The sequence below is a fragment of the Schistocerca americana genome, chromosome 8, assembly GCF_021461395.2.
Source record: "Schistocerca americana isolate TAMUIC-IGC-003095 chromosome 8, iqSchAmer2.1, whole genome shotgun sequence".
Lineage (NCBI taxonomy): Eukaryota > Metazoa > Arthropoda > Insecta > Orthoptera > Acrididae > Schistocerca > Schistocerca americana.
In genome coordinates this window covers 258,475,593-258,495,876 of record NC_060126.1, presented here as the reverse complement: position 1 = coordinate 258,495,876, position 20,284 = coordinate 258,475,593, and the positions used below count along the sequence as shown (strand labels likewise).

The 20,284-nt window shown below is 42.1% G+C and overlaps 1 protein-coding gene across 1 annotated transcript in view; it reads right to left on the bottom strand.

Moving 5' to 3' along the window:
- Window positions 1–20,284, bottom strand: part of LOC124545750 (dynein axonemal intermediate chain 7-like) — a 90,384-nt gene that overhangs the window by 54,865 nt on the left and 15,235 nt on the right. Inside the window, exon 4 of the mRNA XM_047124693.1 lies at window positions 16,480–16,641. Coding sequence (XP_046980649.1) covers window positions 16,480–16,641 — 162 coding nt within the window. The remainder of the gene's footprint in view (window positions 1–16,479; window positions 16,642–20,284) is intronic.

The following is a 20,284-nucleotide window of genomic DNA, read 5'->3' as shown; positions in this document are numbered from 1 at the left end:
GAGGAAAACCAAACTAAGTGCACTGAAATGCAAATGGTATCTACAGAAAAACATAAATTTACGATAGGGAATATATAACAAATTAACATATGGGCATGCTGCCTGTGATCTCAGTGAGTTTTTTCAAAATGTAGGGGAAAGTATATGTACAGTGGTTGAGTTATAATGTCCCAGCCTGAAACAAAACACCTGTAATGAGCCAAAATAGATGCACAGTGACAGATTCACTCTCACAGGGCAGAGAACAAAACCACTGCATCTCACAAGAGTTCTGTCCATGACTTACAACAACACACTGAAAACCCTATATACAATATTTCACTCCCAGCATTTTAGGTGGGTCATACCTACATGAATTTATATTTTCACAAAGGAAAAGAGCACAATGATCAACCATAACAACATTAGATAGTGAATGAATCCAACTATAAGTTCACATGAAAGGGTTAATACAATGATGTTATTTCACATGCACATAGTACACATGCACATGGGTAGGTGACTTGAGGAAAGTATTGAAGGACTCACAAATTGCAAATATGCTCATGAGGGCACACAGACTGCATCATTTGGCAGGTCCTAGGAGGGGGGGAGGGGGGAGCTGTTGTCCTCACTAATGTTAATGTGGCAGTATGGTTCGCGGGAAGAATGACTGCCGGAAAACCTCCGTGCGCCCTCGAATCTCTCTAATTTCACAACCGTGATCTCCTTGGGAGGTATAAGTAGGGGAAGCAATATATTCAATACCTCATCCAGAAATGCGCCCTCTTGAAAACTGGACAGCAAGCTACACCATGATGCAGAGCGCCTCTCTTGCAGAGTCTGCCACTTGAGTTTGCTAAACATCTCCATAACGCTATCACGGTTACCAAATAACCCTGTGACAAAACGCGCCATTCTTCTTTGGATCTTCTCTATCTCCTCTGTCAACCCAACCTGGTACGGATCCCACACTGATGAGCAATACTCAAGTATAGGTCAAACGAGTGTTTTGTAAGCCACCTCCTTTGTTGATGGACTACATTTTCTAAGGATTCTCCCAATGAATCTCAACCTGGCACCTGCCTTACCAACAATTAATTTTATGTGATCATTCCACTTCAAATCGTTCCGTACACATACTCCCAGATATTTTACAGAAGTAACTGCTACCAGTGTTTGTTCCGCTATCATATAATCATACAATAAAGGATCCTTCTTTCTATGTATTCGCAATACATTACATTTGTCTTTGTTAAGGGTCAATTGCCACTCCCTGCACCAAGTACCTATCCACTGCAGATCTTCCTGCATTTCACTGCAGTTTTCTAATGCTGGAGCATCTTGTTCCATTTCACCACAGGGTTGCATATGAGCATTGGATTTGGGGTGCCAACAGGCGCAACTGGCACTGCAGAGAAAGCTACAGATCCACTGGCACTGAGGGTGCAGAGGCAACATGTTGTGTCATGGAAAGTGTGTCTGGGGTTGGGTCTGGCAGCAGGGGCAAGGTGATGAGCACTGCTGGTGGTTCCTCAGGGGCAGGTACCAGTGGAATGGGTGGCTCTGGCACTGGGTCCCATGCACTGGATGCTGTATCGGTGACACCAGCAGGTTGGTGGCGTCTGTAGGGGCGTCATCGTTGTCTGGTGCCAGCTTGATGTTGATCACTAGAGGTGCACAGGTGCTGAGTAGAATGAGGTTTGCAGTGTCGTTGAGATGCAGAGAAAAGGTCTTTCCTCTGTGCTTGAGGACAAAGTGAGTGTCCAAGTACTGTGGGATGAGCGGTGGCTGGCAGGCATCTTTGCAGCACATGAATGTGAGCACATCCACAGGTCCCAGTGGACAAATGATCTGCACGCACCATGGCGCTGTGGTGGCTGCTGCTCCAAAGTGGGAATGCAAGCGAGCAAGCAGGGCAGTTGCTCACCAAAACCGCCTGACACAACGAGAGGCTCACTGTATACAAACTCAACAGTGGACATCCCAAGTCGACTTTGTGGGTCACTTGAAAACATTGGAGAACCAGTGGCAGGGCGGCAGACCATGTGACAGTTTGGCAAGTGAGGGCAGCTTTTAAAGTCCTGTGAAACCACTCCACCATGCCATTTGTGGCAGGGTGCTAGCTCATTGTTACATGAATTAAATTGCCACAATTCTCGGTGAGAGTTTTGAAAAGGCAGCATGTAAATTAGTGCCATGGGCTGAAGTTATTTGATGGGGGCAACAGAAATGTGATACCCTTGTGGCAACAAAAGCCCTAGCAAAGGTGTGCACTGAGATGTCCAGGATTGGCACACCCTTCAGCCAGAAAGTTGTAATGTGTCCCCTCCTTTCTAATTCTAGCTATTACCCACAATAAGCAAAGTCTTTTATAAAAAATTTTGAGAGGAGCAAAGATTACAATTAACTTTCTAGTTTACTTAGCTCTTTGTGTAGATTTGGCTCCAGTTCTTTGTTTCAAGGAGTCTGATTCTTAGAAGCTGAAATTCTCTCATTTTTGGTCCTCATGGTTGAACTGATGTAAATAAATTTGAAGAGTGTTGTTGCAGAATTTTTGTTGTTACATTAATATATTTTGTCACATTTTAGTACATTTTCACATTAACAAAACCAAAATTACATTGTTTAACCTGAATACAAAAATACGTCCGATCACATCAGAGGCATGCTTACTACTACTTCACTTTGTGGTAATAACCATATTACAAAGGGCTTACAATTTTTCTTAACAAATAAATTTCTATTAATTTTGATTATTATTTCATAAATGAATCCAGAAATACACATAGTAAACAGTACTAGTTTAACTGTGCCAAGTAATTCATAATTTCAAATGTTTCTAAAAAAAATAACTGTACATTCAGAGATAGTACTTATCGATTGTAACATCAAAAATAAATTAATTGCTATTAATAAATTTTTGCATGAAATATAAAATACTGTGTGTAAAATTATATGAAAGTTTTCAGAGAAGCAGTTGACATAAAACTGACCCGTCCAAATTTCAAAAAATAATACAGGTATTGACAACTACAGTTGAGGAAAAGTAATGCTAAAGGAGGATGTCCCGTTACAAAGTGAACCTGTCAGATGTGGTGAGTACGTATCAATAGCCACTAGACAATATAATGAGGCCTACAATGTTGACATGTAGATGCGAGAAACAATGTTCCACTGCAGAGAAAGCAGCAATCGAAGTGTGCACATGATGGCTTAGTTTTGTGCATTGGAATGGTATAAAGGTGCATCCCCAGTTAGTATAATCTTGAAGAATACTGGGCTAGAAGAAATGCTCTGACATGATCGTCACACATGAAAAGATGCTGGGATGTGACAAGCCATGGTGGTTGTCAAAGGCTGGTTTGCAGAGGTCCGGCATATGGCGGAGGTAGGGACAGATGCAGTATTCTGAACCATCTGGGTGGTCAGGGTTTGTAAGAAGGTCACTCCAGATGTGGAAGTTGGTACCAGGGACTTTGTGCAGTTGTAGAATGAGGCCAGATGTCCCCATGCATTGCTGGGGGATAACACCTAAGGTAGGCTGCCTGACATCAGTGATGATTGTGAGTGGGGCAGTATGATGGGGGTGGGCCAGCTAGTTCACACTTTGTGTGCTTGAAACTGTCTGTCATTGAGACACATCAGGGCAAGGATTTGTTTCCTTTTGTGTGGTCACCTTTTGTAGTGTGGCAGTGTAGGGCTTACGTACGCTCACCGCATTTCTAAGGTGGTGCCAGAAAAAATTCACCATCCAAAGCAGCCGGCAGAGTTCCTTGAAGGTCGTGGGGTGTGGGAAGTCAGTTATTGTGTGGACCTTCTCAGCAAGTGGTTGGAAGCCTGCAGTGGATATAGCATGTTCCAGAAACTCGATCTCTTGAGCATCAAAAATGCTCTCCAGGTTAATTACAACCCCTGCCCTCTGGAGGCAGAAGAATAACTCCTGGAATCTGCGAGCTTGCAAGGGTAGCTTAGGATATCATCCAGGTATGAAAAACATCCCAGAGGGCCATGGAGAACACTGTCTAGAAGCACTGCTAGTTTTGGGCAGCATTGCAGATCCTGAATGACATAAAAATTATTTCAGAGAGGCCAAAAGATGTGATAACTGCTGTTTTCTCAATGTCCTCCAGGCAGACCAAAATTTTCATGAATGTTTTAAGGCAATCTATCTAGTTGAAGACTGTTGCACTGTGTACGGGATCGTGATCCCACGAAGATAGATGCTAGTATCTGACACCCAGGTCAATAGCAGACAGGAGTCGATTGTCGAGTGCTGCAGGAGGCAGTGAGATGAGTGTTGAGTGAGCAGTGGTGCTGGAGAGATGGGAAAGAATGGTGGTTGAGTGAGTAATAAATGGCAAATTCACCGGAGTATGACAAATGAGCGCGTCCCCCCTGATCGTCGTGGGGTGGACCCTCATCAATATCGATTCGCGAGTGATATGAATCCTAAAGTGACAAGTGCCAAATTACGTGTTTTCGTCAACCGCATCAGCCAGCAACAACCATGGATTGCAGTGAGGATTGTTGTGAATGATAACCATCATCATTGCGTGTGATTAAGTACCTAAAATCACCAACTAATAAAAGACATAACCGTAACTAAACATGTAAGGTGAAGGTAGCAACTGCCTCAAAATTTGTGTGTTAGTTGTTGTTGTTGTGGTCTTCAGTCCTGAGACTGGTTTGATGCAGCTCTCCATGCTACTCTATCCTGTGCAAGCTTCTTCATCTCCCAGTACCTAATGCAACCTACATCCTTCTGAATCTGCTTAGTGTATTGATCTCTTGGTCTCCCTCTACGATTTTTACCCTCCACGCTGCCCTCCAATGCTAAATTTGTGATCCCTTGATGCCTCAAAACATGTCCTACCAACCGATCCCTTCTTCTAGTCAAGTTGTGCCACAAACTTCTTTTCTCCCCAATCCTATTCAATACCTCCTCATTAGTTACGTGATCTACCCACCTTATCTTCAGCATTCTTCTGTAGCACCACATTTCGAAAGCTTCTATTCTCTTCTTGTCCAAACTGGTTATCGTCCATGTGTGTTAGTAGAAAATACATGTCAGTTTGTACATCACAACCTTTGTGGTCCTTAATAATAGACAAACTTTTCATCATTCCACTACTCAGTCTCAGAACAGCCGCATTCGGTTGAAATACCCCCAAACTACAGAAGAAAAACCGATAGCCTTTCATCCATTAATCACACAGTCATATAATCATAATAATTAACTGTTAGGTGGCTTCGGTAAATTATACAAAACCCAATAAAGGAATTTAAACAGGGGTGTTACAACTGGAGAGGTCATTGCTGTAGCTGCACAAGAGGGGCACGGGTTAATAGTTGGGAACTGTCCACGCGTTTAGTGCCTGATAGTATCCCCAAGGGTGCCACTCCTATCTTTTCTGGGGTCCATGTGAAGGGTAGAGGCCCACGGGCTTTTACAGGGGTGGAGCACACTGGCAGTGATCACTGCCTCAATCTTACCCTGAGTGGCTCTTTGCTTGTATAGTGGAAGATGGCAGGCACTGGAGAAAACCAGATGACCCTGCATTGTTGCTAGGTAGTGTACCATGTCTAGGTGCACCATCTAGGAGAGAGGGTTTGGGGGGGGGGGGGGGGGGAGGTGGGTGCTGAAAGGACAAGTGATGAGAGGAAGTGTGGTATCACATTTCAGTACCACCCCACAGGCATCATAGCAACGGAATTTCAAGTTTCCATGAGATGATGATCACAGTTGTGTGAGATCTTGTGGGCCAAATGGAGCACACTCACTGACCCACACCTCCAGTAGCTGTGAGCACCCTCTGCCACTTCAACAAAGGACAGCCAATAGCAGCTGCTCACCTCATTTGTGCTCAGAGCCACTTTGCGATGAGATGTTACACAGATGCTGCCTGGTCACTGCCCCATCATTGTTGTTCATGCTTTAGTACAGAGACATTTTTCCTTGTGGACATTGTGATAGTTGGACTCTGTTTCTTGCTACACTATTTGTAATGTTTCTTCTTATATTTGCCAACATATAAGTTAAGTAAATCTTCGGTTTACTGTGTTACAGTACTCGCTAATCACTTTTTTTCCTTTCCAGCTTTCCTATGATGACAGTTGCCCCACCAATCTGTAGACCACCTCCACTTACTATTGTGTAAGAAGTCATACACAACTTCTGGTGATGAGACATCAAGCTTATGTGTGACAGTCATCAATCATAATTGCTTTCTTCCTGTTCTGTCATCTTTTTGTTTGGTTTTTGTAGCTCTTGCTTACTCAATGCTTGCTTTGCTTGTGCTCTTTATGTTCTAGGTTTTAGGTTTGGCATTTGTCACTTTTGCCTCCCCCCCCCTTTTTCTATTTTCTCTGTGCTTCATTGTCTTACTATTTTTGCTTTCCGCTGTTTGTCTTTGCGCCTTGATTAACTGTCTTGTTCTCTTACACATTGTTAACTTATTATTTAGTTTATTCAGTTTCTGAGTCCACAAATTGTGCAGCTGCTTGAAGTGATGAATTGCTTCACAACAGTACAGGTGACTTCACACAAGACACCAGACCCAATAGGTGTAACACCACCTGCACTGCCTGTGTACGTGCCGTCGTTTCACCAGTTTGACAAGATGGAGGAAGACTGGACAGAGTACCTTGCACTACTCAATGCACGTATTGCAGCACAACACATATCAGGTACTGCCAAACATTATTATTTCTTCTCCATGGCAGGAGTGGTATATATCACTTGTGCACCAGATTCTTTCCCATATCCCACCCTGACCTAGTAGACCATGAGAACTTATTGCAGGCACTTACTAAATATTATGAGGATAGTGTTCAAGTGACAACTGCCCATTACAATTTCTTTAGGTTGTTTAAGCAACAAGGACAGACATACCATCAGTGGGTGACTGAAGTGCAAAGCCTTACTAGATAGTTTGGATTCAAATGTAACTGTGGCAAATACTACAGTGATGCAATGGTTCCTGATGCCCTCATACGCACTGTAGCAGACTGCACAGGTTCTTAAGTAATGTCCACTCTTCTGCAGGTTCTGCAGACTATCAATGAAGCGCCCTTCTTTTTTTTGTGGCAAATGAGGACATGTAAAACGTACAGACTGTGTGCTTACAGAAACATAAAACACCTCCTTCTGCAAGTTTAGGTCACAACAAGTGTGTAGTGTGTTTTTGAAGCCCCAACAGTGTGGTAGCCATTCAGAAAAGGCTCCCAACTCATTTATAATGCTACATGAAGACAAAAAACATTTTGTGTCTCTCACTATTGCTGAACAATCAGTCAATTGGCAACTTGACACTAGAGCTTCAGTGACTTTGCTCAGCCATTGCACTTATGAAGTGTTAGGGTAACCCAAGTTGTGCACATCATGCCATATGCTAACTGTGTATACCAGCCAAGACATTCCTGTCTTAGTATCTTAGGTACTTGTATCCTTCCCACAGCTTTCCAAAATTTGTCAAAGACAGTGACATTCACAGTGCTTTCCTATGAAAACAGTGATAATATTTTCAGTCTAGACTCTTTTGATTTGTTTGGGCTAAGTATACAGGATAATGAACATCCTGTTTCTTACTTTGATCCTTGGGAGAGTGTTGTTAAGTTATGTGCAGAATTTCAGAATTTGTTGCCCATGTCAAAATGAAGGCCACTGCACAGTCACATTTTGTTTGAGCTCTTCCTGCCCATCACACTCTTTGTGAACAGGTGGCTCAGAAACTTAACAGTTTGCAAGACAGAGGGGTCATAGTGCTCACTACTGCCAGTCAGTGGGCATCCCCTCTTGTCATTCTGAGGAACCTATCGAGCAGACTCCAGTTGTGTGCCAATTTTAAGGAAATTGTGAAGCCCCAAACAGTCATTGATGGTAATGCCTTGCTACATACTGGGTGCTGGTCGTCACTTTTCTAAGACTGATTTGTGTGGCACTCACAAATCCCTCTGGATTGATGGATCTTTGTATTAACACTCATCTAGGTCATTTCCAATTTTTGAGATTGCCATTTGGCAGTGCTTCCACACCCGCCATATTTCAATGCTTTCTGGAGTAGCTCACTGCAAAAATTCTTTTTTGCTGAAATTGTCATCTCAGGACACACTCCAGAAGAACACATAAGCAATCTTCACACTCTGTTCCAAGTGTTGTCTGCAGCTGGTTTTAAAAATAACAGAGACAAGTGTGTGTTTTTTCTGACTGAACTTCAGCACTTAGGACGTGTCATTAATAGTCAGGGTATTCACCCCTTGCAATCACATTTGCTTGCTATCTGTGACCTTCTGTCCCCAGGCAATCTGTGGAAATTGCAGCCTTTGTTAGTGAAGCTCACATATTACATCCAGGTTATTCCTAATGTTGTTCAAATTGCAGCTCCCTTGCATCATTCGTGAATGAAAAATGTCTCTTGTGATCAATGCCTTGTTCATTTTGATCCACCCAAACCTATGATCTGGTGTGTAGATGCTTCCTCTTACAACATTGGTGCAGTTTTATTACATAAATTTGATTCTGTTGACAGACCGACTGACTCTGCTTCAAAGTTATTGAGCAAAGCTCATTGTAATTATTCACAAATTGGAGAGGAGGCTCTCATCATTGTCAATGATGTCATTAAGATTCACAGTTTCTTTTTGGCAGAAAATTTCATGTGGTGGCTAACCATAAATCTCTACAATCTTCAATTAGCACTTCTTAGTCAGTCCCAACTTGCACAGTGCAGAAGTTGCAACAGTGGACTCTTCTTTTGCCAAATTATCAATATGACATGTATCAGCCCACCTATAATCATACCAATGCAGGTGCTCTTCTTTCTCTATCTGTTGGCCCAGATTCATATTTCAAGTCCTCTGCTTCTTGTTGCTACACAAATGCACAAGACACAGGTGTTTGCATAGCATTCAACTTAATCCATTGACTTACTAATATTTTTCCCTATATTTACCGTTTAAATTTATGAAAATCAACATATTTTGTCTTACACACTCTTATTTTTTGGTAGTAATTCTTTATAATTCTTACCTTACTGTTTATTTAAGTGATGAGGAATGAAGATAATACTGTTTTAGAAGTTTTTGTTGGTGTTAGACAAGGGCTGTTCAAAAAGTAGGTGACTTTTCAAATGGCACGGGCAACTTATATTCAGTTATTGATCTTTTTTTTTTTTTTGTTAAGTTGGTACATATGTACCGAACATATGTTCACAGTTTCAAGTGTACAGCATACTTCATTTCTTTTTAACAGATGGAAAGGTTAGATGTGTTTTAATGTGCTCGGCAATTTTCGATTATTATAAAAAAATGGAGCAAAAAATTTGCATCAAATTTTATGTGAAAAATGGAATCAAGTGCTTTAAAACACTTGAAACATTAACAGAGGCATACAGTGAGTGTGCTCTAAGTAAAAAAAATGTTTACAAGTGGTAGAAGCTCTTCCAGGATGGTTGAGAACATGCCAATGATGAACCTCGCTCTGGATGCCCCAGCACTTCAGCAACAGATGATAGCATTGAAGCTGTGAAGAAAATTGTTTTTGATAATCATCAAGCCTTCTTGGTTACCCAGGCCTGCCAGCCCAAAGGTTGGTACAGATTTATTGATGACATCTTCATGATCTGGACTCACAGTGAAGAAGAACTCCAGAATTTCCTCTCCAACCTCAAGTCCTTTGGTTCCATCAGATTCACCTGGTCCTACTCCAAATCCCATGCCACTTTCCTTGACGTTGACCTCCATCTGTCCGATGGCCAGCTTCACACATCCGTCCACATCAAACCCACCAACAGGCAACAGTACATCCATTATGACAGCTGCCACCCATTCCACATCAAAGTCCTTTCCCTACAGCCTAGGTCTCCGTGACAAACGAATCTGCTCCAGTCCGGAATCCCTGAACCATTACACCAACAACCTGAAAACAGCTTTCGCATCCCGCAACTACCCTCCCGACCTGGTACAGAAGTGAATTACCAGAGCCACTTCCTCATCCCCTCAAACCCAGAACCTCCCACAGAAGAACCCTAAAACTGCCCCACTTGTGACAGGATACTTTCTGGGACTGGATCAGACTCTGAATGTGGCTCTCCAGCAGGGATATGACTTCCTCAAATCCTGCCCTGAAATGAGATCCATCCTTCATGAAATCCTCCCCACTCCACCAAGAGTGTCTTTCCGCCACCCACCTAACCTTCGTAACCTCTTGGTTCATCCCTATGAAATTCCCAAACCACCTTCCCTACCCTCTGGCTCCTACCCTTGTAACTGCCCCTGGTGTAAAACCTGTCCCATGCACCCTCCCACCAATACCTACTCCAGTCCTGTATCGCGGAAGGCGTACACGATCAAAGGCAGAGCCACGTGTGAAAGCACCCATGTGATTTACCAACTGACCTGCCTACACTGTGAAGCTTTCTGTGTTTCTTCAGTATATCCTCTCTTCCCATTACCCACCAGGCCTCAGCCTCCGCTAATTTCAAGTTGCTGCCGCTCATACCTCACCTGTCATTCAACAACATCTTTGCCTCTGTACTTCTGCCTCGACTGACATCTCTGCCCGAACTCTTTGCCTTTACAAATGTGTGCTTGTGTCTGTACATGTGCAGATGTATATGTGTGTGTGTGCGAGTGTATACCCGTCCTTTTTTCCCCCTAAGGTAAGTCTTTCCGCTCCCGGGATTGGAATGACTCCTTACCTTCTCCCTTAAAACCCACATCCTTTCATCTTTGCCTCTCCTTCCCTCTTTCCTGATGAAGCAACCGTTGGTTGTGAAAGCTTGAATTTTGTGTGTGTGTTTGTTTGTGTGTCTATCAACATGCCAATGCTTTCGTTTCATAAGTTACATAATCTTTGTTTTTAGATATATTTTTCCCACGTGGAATTTTATTACATTTATATATATGCTACCCACACACCTGTTGAAACTGTATGCACAGACTCCACAGTACATGGGGATGACAATATATAACAAGTTAATTGGCAAAACATGTTTAATATGAAGCCATAAATTTTAAAAATGAGTCTACAGCAGATTCTGTGGGAGAAATGTTACTATTCAATAGAAGAAATCGTAGAGGATGAAATGATCATTTGAGCAATGGGTGAGTAAGTATTAGATTTTATTGTATGTATAACAAAATCGTATTATTATTATTATTATGCTGTCTGTTATCATCAGCTGTTCTTTGTTTTTGGTAAAATTTTACGATAATTTGATGTGTCTCCTAGGTCTGAATCAAATGATTTAGATTATGTGCATTATGAGGCAAATCAACCACAATTCACAGTCCCAAATATGGTTGCATTAGTTCTATAACAGCATCAGTAATCAGGATTTCTTTATTACTTGGCTCATGTTTCATGCCTGTATAAATATCAAATTCTCAACAGTAGCCACTATTTGACTCACAAATTTTAAAGAACTTTATTTTGAAATGTGCCCCTTTTTTGAGGACTGAACTGGATGTGGCAGAGTCTACTCTGAATTTCATGAGGCTTTCATCAACTTCAGTATCTTCTTCAGGATAATAAACACTCTGGGAATTTTGTTGGAAATGGTTAGTAAAAGGTTGCAACTTGTTCAGACGTTTAGATGATTTGCAGGGGCAGCATTTCCATTGTATGCAAAATGAAGGAAACTAGAAATATGTAAGAATCTTCTATATGGCACAGTGGCAGAAAAGAAAGGACTATGAGCTGATTTTTTTAGGGACTAGTATCACTGAAGTGTTGGCTTCTTCAACTGTGCCTTAAGCATACATAAAGCAAAATATGCTTGAATTTCATCAACTGTAGCAGGAAACAAATCAGTTTGATTCTGAAGCAGGACTTCTTTTATAACAATATGTTGCATATGTATTTGTTTATACTGCTACATCCTCCCAGAATGACAAATTAATGATTTTTCTGTGCATATCTAAGAGGGTTAGTTGTTGAGGGACTTGTCTTTGAACCCTAGGACTGATGCCACCAGGAAGGTCTATCCTGATTTATTCCCCATTTCCTTTTATCTACCTTCTGTTTTTTAGCAAAATCCCACCTGTTGCAGCGTTGGTCTCCTTTATCTTAACTATCAGAAACACCACTTTCAAAAACATCACTTACAGAAATGTCACTGTCACTTTTATTCAACAGACTTCCCACTTCCTTATAGAAACTTTTAATGGCACAGTATTGCTTACTCCTACACAGTTGGTGAAAAATCCTGAAAATGATTGCTTATAACTCGAAAAATATCAAAAGAAATAGAATGTATTACATACACCAGTAAACAACTCTATTTCTCAGATTTCCAATGTTATATAACATGTCATGCCATCTATTGACAGAAAAGAAGAAACACTAAGAAGGCATTACAGCTGCTTCACCTGTCTCACATCCAGCAAATGTAGTAACAGACTTTAGACCTGTGAACAACTGTGAGCCAGCTGTATAAGCCAATGGGTTTATCCACAGCAGTGGATCTTGATACACAAATTCTGTTGCACTATGCCTGCATTGGTTGGCTCTCTTGTCAGAGACTTTTGTAGCTCTGTGGTTTGCTGATATTTTGACTGTCAGCTTGCCCTTGCAATTCTACAATGTGTCATTTTGTTTTGGGCTAATAATGACCAGTCACATGTTATGGTTCCCTAGGATCTCCAGCCTGACATGCTTCTTTTACTAACAACAGTCAATGGGGCATCATTCATGCAAAGCAGATGGTGCAACATCATTGTTCTTTGCACAGTCTGGATGTGGAAACTGAACAGTTGACTTCCATTACCAAGCCTGTACTGAACATCAGTCAGCCCCACTTCAGCAGTTCTTTGAATGACCTAAACCTCAAGCACCTTGGCAACATTTGCACTTGAATTTCATTGGTACTTACTGGAACACACGTTGGCTCATCATTGTTGACAGTTTCAGTAAATACCCCTTCATGGTTCCTATGCACTCTATTGTGGCTCATTCCACAATCCAGGCCTTGTCATCGATCTTTTACCTCAAGGGATTGTGTGAAGTGATAGTGACTGCCAACAGGCCTCAATTTGTTGCCATCAAGTTTGCATGGGTTTGCACTGCTTCCTGCATCAAGCACATTATGTGTGCACCATGCCACTCACAATCCAATGGTGAATCTGAAAGCTTTGAATGAACATTTAAGCAACAGATGGACAAACTTTGTAGCTCTTCTTGTCTTCCTACTGCTACCAGCCAGGTGATGGATAATTACTGGAGGAGTTGTTACATGGGTGGGTGCCACCACACCTTGCTTTTGTTGCTGCACCCTTCACAGTGGGTGGTGCACACTCCGTCCAGACAAGCAAAGTTTCACACTAATGATTTAGTCTTTTACAGACTGTATGGCAGATGGAGGTGGTGAGAGCGAGGCACAGTTGTATGATGTATTGGATGTTTATTTCTACTGCAGCACAACCAGGATCAAATTTGTCCTTGTGATACGTGTGATCCTTTCACAAGCTTTGTGCTTTTGAATTCTGAGCCTGCCTGGATGCAACAGTTCCCAGTGCCACTAGGTCTTGTGAGCCGATCAGTGCCACTCCCAGATCTGATGGAAGTTGATGCCCTTTCCTGGTCATTGCTGTCTTGACAGACAGTGTCTTCTGGGGGTGGGCCCCTCTTCCTGGCCACTGCTCCATGTGCTGCATCAGGTTCCTCTGCAGTCATCAAGATACTTCTGACTCTGTCTGCTGCTCTGCCTCTGGATGTGGGTGCACACCATTGGACAAGCTCAGGGCATATGCCGGGGCATAGGGAAGCTCAGCATTGGCCTCAGTTTTGGCTCCTCTCATTGCCACCTGCACCCAGCCCCCGCCCCCCCCCCCCCCCTCCAATCATTGTTCACTCAACTACACTGACAACAAGGTTGAGGTCAGTTGTGGGGAAGGAATGTGATATCATGTATTGATACCACCCCAAATTTGCAAGTTTCTGTGAGATGCTGATAGTGGTTATGCCAAATGTGGCAAACTCAATGGAGCACACCCAGGGAGACTCACCTCCAGCTGCTCCACACTTTAAGTAAATCTTAGTTTTTCTGTGTTAACTTGCTCACTAATCGTTTTTGCTCCTGTCCCACTTTCCTAGATGACAGCAGCCATGCCACTCTGTAGTCCACCTCTCCCTTAGCACTGTGTACAGAGTTATACACAACAAGAGGGAATTCTTCAAGGAGATCAGCAAAATGGCCAAAATAAGATACCTGCATGGTGGTGGACTGAGTGGCTATGCAGGATATATGGGGATGTAATAGGGGATGTGCCATTTATAATGCAGTGATTTGCCAGATTGAGAAGCAGGCCATTGTGGGAAATGAAATGATTGCCAAGGACAGGGTCCATGTTAGTGGAAGATAGTGGAAGGCCGTGAGAAATCTCGACTGATTCCTATGCCAATGGAACAGCCATGGGAGAAGTAATTGGTGGTGACTGAGCCATTAGATGCAGTGAGGAGTAGGGGGGGAAGATGGGTGGTGGCCATGAGAGGGTAACAACTTACTGGGAAAAAATGGATAGGTCAGATCCAGTATCAACTAGGTATGCTATGGGGAAGGAAAGGTCACAATGATCATGTACAAATAGGTACTGTGAGATTGCAGAGCTACTGGGGGTGCCTAGAGCCAGTTGCTGCTGATGTTTGGGGCCATTAGCACAGTGCTTAACAACTTGGGGTATTGCTGCCAAAATGTTCATGGTACCAGTAAAGACACCCACACCAAAAAACTCTAGGTAATTGCCAGGGGTTGGGTGTGGGAGTAGGGGAGGGGTGGCCACACCAGGCAGGTTTCCATCAGGTGTGTAGGTGTCATGAATGTAACATGCACCATGCGCACAGAACTCTTGGGTGTTGTTTGGCTGAATCTGGCATTGAATGGTGAAAGGTGAGCAAAGGTCAACACCATCTGGAATACTGAAGGGATAGCTCACATCTGAGTGGCAGCGATCCCTGTGACCTTCATATGTAATAAAGATAATTCTAATTCTTGAAATGACTTTCCTACTCAACTTTACCAAAACACAAAACTATGTATATTTATACACTCTAAGACAAAAAAAAGTGAGGCGTCATGAAGGAATTATCTAATGGGATGCACATCAACAGATGACATGCACATGTTAAGACAAACAAATGATTACAGTTTCACCTTCCACTTGTGAATCTATGATGCTGGTAGACAATGAAAACAGCTTAAAAACAGGTTAAAATCATTTCTGTTTTATAATTATTTCTACTCCATGGATTAATCTCTGAATAGACAATGTTCATATGTAGTTGACTTCCATTGACTAAATTTTAGTGTAGATTAAGCTAAAAATCAATTTTTACTGTGATAATGTGTAACATCTGTAAGTTTACTCACATGTTCAGTATGACAGCAGGTTATCACAAATACGATCTATGGAACATAGGAATACTCAAATTAAGTTTATTGTAGCCAGAGGTAGCCAAATATGGTAAACTGGGTTAATATTACAACCTGTTGTAGTTCAAATCCTTCTGTTTTCCCTTTGTCAAAGCACTTTTGTGATCAGGTCCACTGCTCTGATGATAGAAGAATTTTCTTTTGTTTCCAAGCCATTCCAAACATATTTTTTATGTAGTCTGTTTATGCATCTAGTGCTGTATTCACCAGTTAAATAAACATCATAATCTGAAGGGTAATAAATAAGAAAATCTTGCTTTCATCCCAGAAAAAGAGTCATCACAACCTTTGTGGCACATGAAATTGGCTCTGGTCTTTTAGGTGCAGTGCCAGTCACCCACTCATCTGATTATCTTTTCTCTGTAGTGGACCCATTTGTTACACAACAACCAACTGGTGCAACAAATAAACTGATCTCTTCTCAAAACATTGTGAACATTGAGAAATTTATTTTCACAAACATGTGTGATCAATATTCAAGTAATGCTTGTAAACTATTCAGAAACCTTTAATTTCTACATTCAGTACCATATTGTGCACTTTCCTTATATTTTCATCCTTTGTTGAAGTTTTGGGGTGTCTTTCATATGGATCATCTTCAAGAGAAGTATGGTTACATTTAAATTTATCTGCCCATTAATCAACTATTACAAATGAAGCAAACAGCCTTTTCATATGTTTTCACCAGCTTTGGTTAAATTTCTTTTGGTGATAAATCATCCAAAACAATGACTTTTATAATGGCATATTAGTTAAGTTCACAGTTAAAGAAAAATATGAGCAGCATAACTACTTTTAAAAGCCACATAAAAAAACTAATGTGTATATCAAGTTGATGTTAGTACTGTATGCCACATGTATAAATGTATTAAAAGCAAAGTTTAATTGATAGCAACACCATCTTCTACTGCCATAATATTATTTACTTGTCATATGCAAGTAGTTATCTGAGACAGTACACCAATTTACACAACTGAAACTTGAAAGTACCTCATCATTGTTGGAACTTGCCTCTTTGTCATAAAATAAACATACACTGCATGTTATTTCATACAACCGCATTTCTAACCTTTATATGAAACTCCACAATGACAACTGTAGCTGTTATGCTCAATATTATTCCCCCATTCTTGAGGTCAGGTTTCATTTCCCAAGACTGGTATGGGAGGTTAAAATAACGATAAGCAGCAAGGCCTATTGGACCAAACCTCCCAAGCCTAAATGTTATAACCTGAAACAGATATGAAACATGTGCATCATTACACAGTCTATGTTAATCACAGGCTAGGCAAGAACCAAGTGGAACTAAAAATAAAGCTGATAATATTTTATCAAACAGTAATTAAATTTAATTGGATGTGACAGACCTTCACCATGTTACAGTTTCAAGTGACTGTAGATCCATAGGATGCAGGCTAAAAATAAATACAAACCTGGGAAAAATAGACTCATCAGGCAAGATGGCAGAAATACAAATTATGATTATACGGTTATTTATTTGAGAATAGGGAGGTATAAGAGATCAAATTAGGCAATATGTTCAGCACCTTACAAAATGAAGATTAAATATAGCAGGAAAATTTTGGTCAAAAGTAAATAACTTAGACATAAAGGGAACCACTCACCAAGTAGCAGAGATGTTGAGTCATTGACGAGCACACACAAAAGAGAAGGAAAGTTTGCTTGCTTTTGGAGTGACTCGTTTCTCAAACGAGAGTACTAATACATGCCTAAAAGACACACATACACAGGATGGGGCAAGATTTATGTTGGGTAGTGTGGGTAGATGGAGAGAGAGGTGGGAGAAAGGAAGAGGGTTTGGGGTGTGTGGCTAGTGGCTTGGAGGGAGGCAGTCAATTCGCTGGCTAGGAATGTGGGAGGGGGAGGGAAGGATGGCAAGTGCACAGGCTAGGTATGATGATGTGAGGACATGAATTGGGAGGGAATGATAGGACAGAGGAAAGGGTAGCTGGTGGGTGGAGGGTATGAGAAAAGTGAGCTAAAGAAAACTGAGGCCAACAGGGTTATGGGAGTGAAGGAGTGTTGCAAGGAGAACTCCCATTTGCATAGTTCTGAAATGCTGGTGATTGGGTGAAGGATCCAGATGGTCCAGGTTGTGAAGCAGTCACTGAAATCAAGCAGGTTGTGCTCAGCTGCATGTTGTGTCACACGGTATGCAACTTTATTCTTTCCTCAGTTTGGTGATGGCCGTTCATTCGTGTGGATAGACAGTTCATTGTCATGCCAACAAAAAAGTTGTGCAGTGATTGCAGCAGATGTGGTATAAGGCATGGTTGCTTTAACTGGTGGCACCTTCCTGCACCAAACGTTTTCTGGGCTATCTACAGAAAACGTTCCTAGCCTCCCAAAACCCCAAACCATTATTCCGGTTAAGGTTCACTGATGATATCTTGATAATATGGCCAAGACACCCTATCCTCATTCCTCCACAACTTCAAAACCTCTCCCACACCTAAAATCCAGTTCAAAAACAAATTTTCTGTGCCATTTCCTCACACACCTCTATACTCTAAGCATCCTCAAGAATCAGCTACAAAGATGTGTCCCTCTAGTAACCCATTATGGTCATTGATTGGAGCAACTGGACCACACCCTTTGCCAGGGCTTTGATGATTTATCTTCATGCCCAAAAATCCTTCCAACCCCTCCTAAAGTGATGTTCTGTTATCCACCCAACCTGAACAACATCCTTGTCCATCTCTATGCCACTCCCCCTCTCAATCCCTTGCTCCAGGGAGCATATCTCTGGGGAAGACCACGTGCAAGACCTGTCCAATCCACCCATCCAGCACTACCTTCTCCAGTCCTGTCTCAGGTTTATCCTACCCCATCAGAGGCAGGGCCACCTGTGAAAGCAGCCATGTCAGATACCTAGTCTGCTGCAATCACTGCGCAGCTTTTGATGTCGATATGACAGCCACCAATCTGTCCACCATAATGAATGGCCACTGCCCAACTGTGGTCATGCTCGATTTCAGTGGCTGCTTCACAACCCAGGCCACCTGGATGCTCTCCCCAACCCTCCCCCCACCCAGCCCACCACCACTAGATTTTCTGAAGTATGCAGATGGGAGTTATCTTTGGAACACATCCTTCACTCCCATAATCCTCCTGGCCTCGCAGTCTGCATTAACCCTCTGTTCCCAAACCCTCCACGCAGCAGTTTTCCTTCCTCTGCCTTATCAGCCCCCCCTCCCCCCAAATTATATTGTATGTCACTACCCATCAGCTCTGACACCCATGCATCACATGCCTAGCTTGTGTAGCTGCCACCTCCCCCCCCCCCCCCCCCCCATCTTAGCTGGCAAACCGGCTGCCTTCCTCCAGGCTGCTAGCTACCAACCCCAACCCCTTATCCTGTCTCCCACCTCTCTCTCCATCTACTCACCCCACCCAAACCTCTACCCCACCCCCATCCATCAGCCAAACTGCAATCACAGTATTGTGCTTTGGGTCAGCTCTGTGAAGCGGCACAATGTGTGTGTGCATGTATGTGTGCATGGTATGCAAAGGTATTCACTATCCTACAGTATCAGTTCGCAATTAGCTACGATACGAATCAAAAATTTGTGTGAAGATTTCAGAATTTCAAATCTCATGCTAATTGCTCTCTTGAGGCACGCATTTTAAAATCTGCTTAAATCTAAGTTCTTCACTGTAACTGAATGTGTGCCAATTTACTGTATTACTCATATCTGTAAACAATCCAAACTGCTTGTTTCTATATTTTAGAATGAGTTGGGGACTGGGATGGAGGGTTGAAGAAAATGGATGGTGCTTGGGAGAGACTGATTATGTAACACCCGTACCATTCTTTGTAAACACAAAATTTCTGTTATGTTTTCATTGCTTCGATTTTCTATAAATATGTTGCCAGTATTCATTATTAAATTATTGTTAATGTGGTCACTAGCTTTTGTATAAATCTTTTTCTCATTAATGTTTGCCTGTTTCATAACTATGACAGAAAACATGATAACAGCATCTTCAATGCTAACACTTTTACAAAGACAAAACATTTCTTTCAAATGTGTTGTTTTTAAATGTTTAACCTGAAGAATTGGTAACACTGCTGACCACTATACTAACATCTGATGGACAACAGAAGCATTGTAACATATATAAGGTAACAAACATCTGTTTAAAAATGCATCTACTAATATATTCCACCCATTTACATTAACTAGAGGTGCGGTATTTAAGTACCAATAGGAGTACAAATCAATAGGGCGACTGCACTACAAACTGCAATCGCTTGAGGAAAATAGAAAAAAGTCCTTCACATTGACTTCTAAACATGAAAGTACAAAAGGAAATTGGAAATCATAGTGTGTAAATTGTTGTGGGTTGGCAGGAGAGCCAACACCGGTTACTGGAGGAAGCTGAAAGGCACGCGTTTTAGCTCACGCAGGCTGGCATGAGGTCTGGAACAGGTCAAGGAAATTAGAATTTAGAAAAATGGACATAGCTGGTGGAATAATTAACTTTAATCCATTAATGATGAGCATCGGTCTTGACTGTACATTATTCACAATATCAATAGTAACTGAACATGGCGCCTTGCTAGGTCGTAGCAAATGATGTAGCTGAAGGCTATGCTAACTATCGTCTCGGCAAATGAGAGCGAATTTGTCAGTAAACCATCACTAGCAAAGTCAGTTGTACAACTGGGGCGAGTGCTAGGAAGTCTCTCTAGACCTGCCGTGTGGCGGCGCTCGGTCTGCAATCACTGATAGTGGCGACACGCGGGTCCGACGTATACTAACAGACTGCGGCCGATTTAAAGGCTACCACCTAGCAAGTGTGGTGTCTGGCGGTGACACAACATTCCTCCTCCACAAACTGGCGCACGG